This window comes from Nannospalax galili, unplaced genomic scaffold, assembly GCF_000622305.1.
Source record: "Nannospalax galili isolate Female #2095 unplaced genomic scaffold, S.galili_v1.0 scaffold91, whole genome shotgun sequence".
NCBI lineage: Eukaryota > Metazoa > Chordata > Mammalia > Rodentia > Spalacidae > Nannospalax > Nannospalax galili.
In genome coordinates this window covers 2,632,010-2,640,726 of record NW_008332583.1, presented here as the reverse complement: position 1 = coordinate 2,640,726, position 8,717 = coordinate 2,632,010, and the positions used below count along the sequence as shown (strand labels likewise).

Below are 8,717 nucleotides of genomic sequence, written 5' to 3'. Positions count from 1 at the left end.
AGGTTCCAGTATACCAGGCAAAGTTGGTGCTCAGCCCATCTGCCCAACCAGCACAGAGTACGGGAAGAATTCAACATTCCACAAAGGGCAGCTCTGATGATGCCCAGTCCACAGGTAAAACCCAGCTGAGGATGCTGATCTCCGTGTGATTCAAATTCCACTGATTGGGTGATAAAACGGGACCCACCTGGAAGAAGGCAGTCAGTCATGCCAGGCTCATTTCAACCATCTCTGTCTCTTACGGGCATTTGAACAACCAACCCTCTAACACAACTTTCAATCATTCACGAGGGGCGTCACTGCAACACAAGGGCCAAATCCCAAGGCAAACAGACTCACCCTGTTCCCTAGCCCGGGAGGGTATTACCCGGCTCTGCTAAAGATAGAGCTGGGTCCCTCCCCAGGAACTTCCTGGCTTTTACTAATTTGTCATCCCAAACGCAACTTTTCAGAGGTTTTTCTTTGTAAATGTGGGTGTGAAACTGCTTTTCTAACCACATCATGCGGCAGGCTCTCAGAACATCTGTATATTATTTGAAAACCGAACATCCGGTTGGGTTGTTCGGGTGGGTGTAACAAGAGGCCAGGGTGGGACATGTTAAAAACACGTCCACATCATTTTATAGAGGCAGAAAAATCAGGCAAGAAAAAAAGACATATGGGTAATTGCTTTGGCTCAATGACACGTTTGATCAAGAGCCCGCCTCCCCCTCTTTTAGCACCGAAGTTAAGAGAAAAAAACTGGACGTTTAGAAGTCTAAGTGATAAAGATCTTCTCACCCAGAGCCAAGGGACAAAACTCATTACAGATAAGCCTAGTCCTTGCATTTCCCCCGGATGCCTCTCTCCTGAGCTTAAGCAGTGGCTCCTGGGGAGGCTGCCAGGAAACCGGTCCCGCCCCCCGGCTCTGCTTTTCCCTAGCCCCGGGTGAGAGGCGCACTTCCCGCGGGACCAGACCCGGCTCAGCCAACTTCACCCCGGAGCAGCGAGCAGGGAAAACTCTACCGCCAATCCTTCACTGCTCAGAGAAAGGTGGTGTGGGACTTGGGCTGTATTTTGCAAGCCTGGATCAATCTCTCACCCTTCCCCCGCTCTCCCCAGACGTAGAATCGGCCAGTGGAGGCTCAGAAAGGAAAGGAAAAAAAAAAAAAAAAAAAAAAATCAAATCTCAATGCAACCTGAGTGCAAAGGGCGCACGGCTTTGTTTCCAAGCGAGGGAATGCGCTGGGCTGGGGGCGCAAGGAGGTGCGCCCCACCGTGGCACCTTCAAGGCAGTGAGGGGGTGCAGGAAGCCCCCTTGCCCTGAGAAAGGTAGCAAGCTGACTCCTTCCTGTCCCCAGATTCGGGCCGGGGCACCCTCTTCCCCTCCCCCAAGTCCCCGATCGGCGGGCTGCCACGGACCAGAGATCTCGCCAACCCCGCACAGATCATTACGTCTTTAAGAGCTCGCACCACGCGAAATCTAGCAGAGCCACGCGGACCCCAGCGGACAGTCAACCTCTTCCCTCCGGGAGACCCAGCCGGGGTCACCCCAGCTCCCCGCAAACCCAGATCACACAGCCCCAGGGCGCGCCCGGAGAGCGGACCTCAGGAAGCTTTAGGAGGCCGGAGCCCAGCGCGCGGCCGCTTTAAGAGAGCGGAGCGCGCGCCCCCGCCCCCGGCGATCCAGAGCTGCGCGTCCCCGCGCGCTCCTGCTGGCGCGCCCCCGCCGCCGCGCGCCCCCAGCTCGCCCGCTCGCCCGCTTGCCGGCTTTAAAGTCTCTGCCAGGATCCATGCTCACATGTTACTTCCTGTATGGAGGTATGGCCAGTTTCCAGCCCCGCGCTCCCGGTTCCTCCCCAGCCTGCGCCGGAGCCACAACTTTCAGGAGCATGGACTGAAGGCGCCCTCGCCCCAGCGCCCCTCTGAGATCCTTTGTGTTTTCCCTCCGCTCCTCCGGCTGTTGCTGTTCTGGGGGTACTCTGCGCTACGCCCCGCCGCTTCCCTGCCTTTCCCCGCCCGCAGACATGCCTCCTTTCTTGCCCGGGCCCTGGAAGGAGCTGCCTGCCTGAAGCCCGGAGCCGCCGCGCCGCGCTCAGCCCCGCCGTCGTCCGCCGGCTCCCCAGCTGCGCTGCGCTGCCGACTCAAGTTGGGGATCGCCGGCTGCTCGCTGCCGCGGTCCGCGGTTCCTGCCTGCCCCGGGCCCCGGGTACTGCCGCCGTCCGCCTGGTCCTCACCCTGCGCGATCGGCTGGATCGAGTGTGAGCCGAAAGCAGCCCTTCTCCGAGAGGATCGTCCCCAGCGTGGCTTTGCATTCGCGGTTACTTTTTGAGGTTTTCCCGGGGGCGCTCGGCGGCTTCCCGGATTCCGGGGGGACCCGTCGCCCAGCGTGGGGAGCTGGTGCAGCGGGCGAGCCGACAAAGCTCTCAGTCTGAGCCGAGGCTCGCGCGGAAGCACGAACTTATTCAACAAGTTTACCCCCCTGCTTCTCTCTTTTCGATGTGCGTTTTCGGACATGCGGAGGTTACTGGAACCGTGTTGGTGGATTTTGTTCCTGAAAATCACCAGTTCCGTGCTCCATTATGTGGTGTGCTTCCCCGGTGAGTGGCGGCCGCCGAGGGGACGCGGCTCTGGCCCGCGCGCGCGGGGTCTGCGGAGTTGTCGCCGGGGCGCGGAGCTTTGGGCGCCAGTCCCAGGGACCGCGGCGAGGGTGGAGGGGGGAACGCGGAATCCGCTTCATTGGCTCTGGTGGCGTTCTCGGAGGATGGTGGTCGGGGAGGGAAGAAGCTGGGCGGGCTGGGGAGGCGGATTGGAGACCCTGGGTCTGCTCTGACTGTGATTTGGGAAGCTTGGAGAACCTGGAGTCGGGAGGAAAGGCGACTTGCTTTGCTGATCCTGAGCGGATCCGGCTGGAGTTGCGGGGTGTCTGGGGAGACCGGGGCCACTGGGAGGATGCTCTGTTGGTTTGGGTGATCTGGGGTGCTCCGGTTGCTGCGGCGTGGATAGGGGGAGCGTATAGCTCGCGCGCGGGGGGGTGGCTCGCTTTGCAGCCCTCGGTCCCTTTGCGGGGTGGCGGTGCTCGGGGATGAAAGGCGGAGGCTAGCTGCAGAGGACTCAGGATGTAGGGAGCAGCCGGCGTTCTGGTCGCAGTGACCGGGGGCGCCTCTTTCCATGCCTGCTCACCCGCTGGGGTGCGGGCTACGCCTCGGTGCCGGACCCGGGGGCCTGGGCACAGCTGGAGAGCAGGGAGCAGGCGATTTAGACTAGATTGGTGCCTCACTAGGTTCCTTTCAGCAAGACTCTTTGGGGCCAGATTGCGGGGGTCCAGGCACCGGGGGCGGGCCAGCTGCTGGGTTGCTGTTCGCGCCGGGGCGGGTTTTTTTGCTGTCTGGCGCGCCCTGTCTACCTTCATCTTTGCCCTTTTGCAGGCTGAGTGTGCCTGCCAGACCCAGACTAAGACCCAGACCGACACCCAGACCCAGACCCGGACCCAGACCCAGACCCAGACCCAGACCCAGACCCAGACCCAGACTCAGACTTGCTTCTTTTCTGGCTGGGTTAAGGCAGGACAATATTGGTCATTGAGGACAATACTAAAATCAGTGCACGTAACAGTGTGCGGTGTGCAGCTCGGCGACCCTCCATCCAGCCTTCAGCCGGCAGATACCCTCCCCCTGGTGAGGGCAGAGGCCAGCCGCCTTCCTTGCAGAGTCCGCGGGCTGCTACCCCAGGCTCCCTCAAGCTGTCCAGATCCTTCACTGGGCGGTGGAGGCCGTGTCCTCTGCCCTAGCTGAGGGAAGGTGGGAGAAAGGGCGCGATTCGCTTTTCTTCCCTGGATCTCCTAAGGACAGAACACCTTGTTTTTCTGCTTTCTCATCCGCCCGTTCTGGGGTCCTTGGAGGAGGCGGTTATCCGAATCAACGAAAAGAAACGTGCCCCGATGTTTCCTCTTTCCCCGGTTAACAGCCGCCTGTGCTCAGGCGACCAGGGCGGGGGTTTTTGGTGAAGCTGGTCCCCCAGCCCTGTCGTGCCGGGCATGGGAGCCTTCGCTGCCCTCGGGGACCCACTCCCGGGGGACTTGCAGGGAGTGCTCCCTTTGTAGGTTCAAGAGTGATCACCTGGGGCAGAGTGGCAAACCTCTCTTTCTTCCGCTCCCGCATTTCCTCCGCGCATCCTCCTGTCTCTGGAGCCGGTACAGCGTCCGGAAACTCAGCTCGGAGGCTGGACGAGGATGTGCTTGCACACTCACCCGGAGGCCTGGGGTTTGCCCACTAGGGTCCTGCCACTGTGGGAGTGGATGCCCGGGGGAGGGGGGAACATCTCCCCCCGAGAAATACCACTCTTCCCCTCCGTTTAGAGACCACCGACCAGCGGTTTTTGTTTTTTTTTTTTTAATCACCCACTCCTGGCTAGATTCCTCTTCTTTGCCACGGACTTGCCGGCTGAGTGGGCTGGGGAGGGTCGAGCTTAGTTAGGGTCACTTTTTAATAGGGGCAGCGGGAGGCAGCCTTGCAAAACAGAAATTTCCAATTCCGTTTCTGGCCAACCTCCTCGGAGATGTATCCAGTATTCGCACTGAATTTTCCTTCCTCTTGGTCTGAGGTTTGCAACCCCAGTATGGGACCACTAGGGATGCCGCCTTGGCGGGGCTTGGACCATTTTGGTTTACCTTATTTTCCTTCCCTGCTCAGGTTTCGCGGTAACTAGATGTTACCCTCTCCCGGGAGCTGAGGGGAATCGGGAAGAGAAGGAGCAGTGGTTCAGAGGCACAGGAGAAACAGCCTGCCAGGGTGCAGTAGCCTTTGGAGGCCATCAAAGTTAAAATGTCACAGCCCTGGGAGATGCTGGCTTTCGGTTTTCCGAGGGTGGTGCGACGCCGCTGAACCTCAGGGGGCGCCCCAGAGCCATCGTCTAGCTCCCACCACCTCCACTGGTCCACGTTGGCCATCTTCACGCCGGAGGATGGGACGCACGCCCCCAGGTGCCGAGGATGGGGGTCTGCGACATCCCTGGGCGCGAGGCGGCGCCCAAGGCTCCGCGCTGCTGCTTGTGGCTGGCTCGAATCCTTGTGGGGACCAGAGTTTGCTTTGGGGACCCCCTCCCCCCATTTCTTGCTGCCTTAGCTTCTGTAACAGTTTTAAGTGTTTGACTCGGGGTTAAAATGCTTCTGGTTGTCGATCAGGGTCCTCTTTGTGAGTTTTTAGCTGAAATCTGAGATTGGTTATTTTCTTTGCTCTTAGAATCGTCCCATGTTCAGGACTCAGGGTCGCTGTGGTTTAGGCCTTTAAAAGCAGCTTCGGCTTGGGTCTTTTCCAGCGGTCGGAAGCACAGTTATTGCTCTTAAGACCGAATGGCGAGTGTGGGATTCCTCACCAAGTGTGGTGCTCCGAATGATGCTTTCAAAGTGCAAAGCGGAAGGATCTTCAAATATGATAGTGGGCACCCTCCATTTTTCAAATCCTTGCTTTTTTCTAACCTAAAGCTTTAATTAAAAGAAAAAATTAGTGTGGAAAAAGCAGGGAGATGGTGTAGGGGATTCTTACACGTCTCCAAAGCCTCAATCTTTGTCAGTCTGTTTTCATCTAGACCTTCAGCCTTCTCAACATTTTTTGTTGTGAGCATAGGAGCTCATGCAGCTCAGCCCTGCCTGTAACACCTGCTCTTCCTGCCTCTCATGTGCTGGAGTTACAGGCCTGGTGTCAACATAATTTTAAAGCAAATCATAAGCGTAGTTGATTTAAATAATTAGTTTTTATCCCCAGTCATTGGGAACTGAAACACCTCTGAACTGTTACTTGAAAGGGTGTGGTCGTCGGTTCCTCCCCCCCCACCCCCCCAATGTATTTTGCATTGGTTAACTATTCCGAAAAGACTCATACAAATGGATTTCTTCTTTCTCCTCTCAGAATAACTTCTCTTCGGTTCTGATGTTTTGTGCAGTGGTGATATTATATCTAGCAGGTAGCTGTTGGAAATGGGTCAGATGGACCAGCCCAGCTGCCACCCTGGATGTGTCAGAACTGGGTGATCCACATCTGATGTCCAGTGAACCCTGACTGTCTCACCAATGACTTTTCTGTATTTCCACATGTTGAGAGTCTGGATGGCCCTCCCAGGGCCATTCTTAGGAGAAGGCAGGACTAGAATTTGGAACTCCGTAGCCTTCCTCTCCGAGATCAGAAAGGTTTCTCACTCCTTCAAAAACATCCTGTGTGAAAAAGATTATCCAGTCTGCAAAACTGTGTCCCTTTGACACGATTACTGAATCAAGTCTCTGGTGTTTCCTTCCAGACATTGCTTATGGTAGAGGTTTGTTCAAGTCAGAACACAAATACAAACCAACAGGCACAGGTATACAAAGGCATTACTGAAGCCTCCCAAAATAAGAGGAAGTTAACTGTTGTGGGAAGGAGAAGGGCTTGCTGACCTGAAAAAGGGGGGCCATCCCATAGTGGCACTTTGAGTAGCACTGTTTCCACTGAATCAGAGATTATAATGTTTACTTGAGGTTGTTCAGGAGCATGCTGATGACTTAATGGTTTGAAACAAAGCAACCCCCCTCATTTGCTCTCTCCCGAGAGAGTTAACATAGTATGGTTGGTTGTACCCATGCACCAATTGAAAGGAACTTTCCTGCTATCCTGTAAGCTTTGCAAAAGCTCCCTGGCACAGTGGTTATTAGAGAACCTGCGTCTTGCCTCTTCTCTCTGGTCCCATTTCTCTGCCACCTTCTTTCATCACAAAAGCAGTGTGGCACCTACCTTTGCTTTGCCTGGACAGGAAAGCTTGTGAAGCGCAGTTGGCAGGCCGAGTTATAAAGCTTGCCTTTTGTCATGGAAGGTGCTCTCGGTGGCTTTTATTCCGTGTTTCTGCTCAGCATTTGCTTGTAGCCTGTGGGACTGTGTAATGTCTTTTCTAGACAAGGTGAAGATAGAAAGTGTGCATTTGGCATAGGTGGGGTAGAAAATTACTATTAACACCTTCATCATGAGCCCCTCCCCCCTCTCTCTCGACATAGTCTATAACCTGGAGCTTTATAGGAACAATTAAGGTTCCATCCAAAGGGCTTGAAGGCCTCTAGTAAACCCACCGTCTACCTTAGTTTTAGGTTGAGCTCTCTTGGATGCTGAGTGGTCATCCCTAGCTGTTGGTTTCTGGCTCTGCCTGTGTGAGGAATAAAAGGCCTGCCCTACTACTAATAAAACAGAAGCTCAGGAAGAGTGTCTCTGTGCTCAGTTTTCACCTGCACTTGATCTAGGTCAGGCTCATAGCCACGTGTGGTAGAGGGAGGACTCATGGAGGTGAGAAATGTTCTCTGAAGAGCGTGTTGCCAACAGGCCTAAGAGCTTCTTGTGGAATTCAGCATTGGTCACTGGGTTTGTCACAGAACAAAGTGGACATGTGTGTTAGTCCAAGGTTGGCTGCATTCGCTTTGCAGGAAGTATTTGCAGAGGATTAAAAGATCACATGCCTCCAGCTCCTGGTCTGGAAATCAGAGCAACTATCTTGTCTGCTGAGAATCATGTCTGTGTGTAGGTGTGTATGTGTGTATATGTGTGTGTGTCTGTGTGTCTGTGTGTGTCTGTGTTCCATAGTCTCTCTGTCCTCAGAATCAAATGCCCATCTGTGTAAAAGCTACCTATCAACTTAGTTTTGACTTATTTTTAGTATTACATTTATGTAGTACTATAGTAAAAAAGATCTCTGTAGAGCTTCGTTATAGTTCTGGGTTTGATCCTTAGCACTGGAAAAAAAAATCCCCAAAAGATGAGTGTGTTTCAAGAAGCTATATTTACTACACTCCCCTTCCCAGTTTTTAAAATTCTTCGGTTCCAAATTTCCAGAACCGTATGTGTCAATCCCTTTAAATGATAAATGTCTGGAGCACATGGGTGGATGAATTTTACTTTGAGAAAAGATTTAATGGGTTGGGATGTGGCTTAGTTGGTGCTTGCCTAGCATGCCTGAAGCCCTGGGTTTGGTCCCCTGCACCACATAAAATGGTTGTGGTGGCACATGCTTGAAATCCCAGCACTTGGGAAGTGGAGGAAGGAGGTCAGAAGGTCAGGATCATCCTCAGCTACATAGCTAGTTCAATATCAGCCTAGGTTACTTGAGACCTTTCTAGTCTCAAAAAAGCTTGATGATGGGACCTTGTAACTGGTTTCTGGTTGATTTCTTGTTGTGAAAAGGACCCCTTAGTCTTTTCAGTGATGGCTGTGCAGAGTGGCTTTAAGCAACTAGAAGATTCCATGAAGGATTCCCTCTCCTTTAGGGACATTTATCATTGGAGAAGCCATTTCACTTGGTATCATTTCTAGCAAAAATAATGTTTTGACAGAAAAATACAATTGACATAAGATATCTCCAGGCTCAAGGCTTTTACGAAAACTGTACTTGATATGATTAATATTTTTAAAAAATTTTTATTATTTTTATTTTATGTGTATGTGTGTATTGCCTGCATGTAGGTAAGTGTACCTGTGTTGTGCAATGCCCACCGAGGTCAGAGGCGGCCATCGGATGCTCTGGAACTGGAGTTATGGACAGTTGTTAGTTGCCATGTGGGTGCTGGGATTCAAACCCAGGTCTTCTGCAAAAACAGCTAGTTTTCTTAATGACTGAGCCCTCTCTCCAGAACCATAGCCCATTCAAATTTTGATGCTATTTTCTGAAAATACTTGTGAGGGCTTGGTCCAGCACTAGAGCCAGATTATACTGACAGTTATGATAGCTTT

General features: G+C 53.4%; 2 protein-coding genes across 3 annotated transcripts in view; both read left to right on the top strand.

Moving 5' to 3' along the window:
- Positions 1-658: 658 nt before the first annotated feature.
- Positions 659-2,344, top strand: LOC115069353 (uncharacterized protein KIAA0754-like). Its single transcript, XM_029560832.1, has 3 exons — positions 659-662; positions 922-1,032; positions 1,341-2,344. Exons 1-3 carry the CDS (start codon positions 659-661, stop codon positions 2,309-2,311), a joined length of 1,086 nt encoding a protein of 361 aa, XP_029416692.1. The 3' UTR covers positions 2,312-2,344.
- The window catches only part of Ptprg (protein tyrosine phosphatase receptor type G), a 766,544-nt gene continuing 759,949 nt past the window's right edge, over positions 2,123-8,717 (top strand). For both annotated transcript variants that reach the window (XM_008827507.3, XM_008827508.3), the window contains exon 1: positions 2,123-2,579. In XM_008827507.3, coding sequence (XP_008825729.1) covers positions 2,495-2,579 — 85 coding nt within the window. In that variant the 5' untranslated portion in view covers positions 2,123-2,494. The remainder of the gene's footprint in view (positions 2,580-8,717) is intronic.

Coding starts and splice junctions, on each gene's coding strand:
- LOC115069353 (XM_029560832.1), top strand. Junction 1,033..1,340: donor CCTTCACTGCTCAGAGAAAG/GTGGTGTGGGAC, acceptor TCCTGTCCCCAG/ATTCGGGCCGGGGCACCCTC.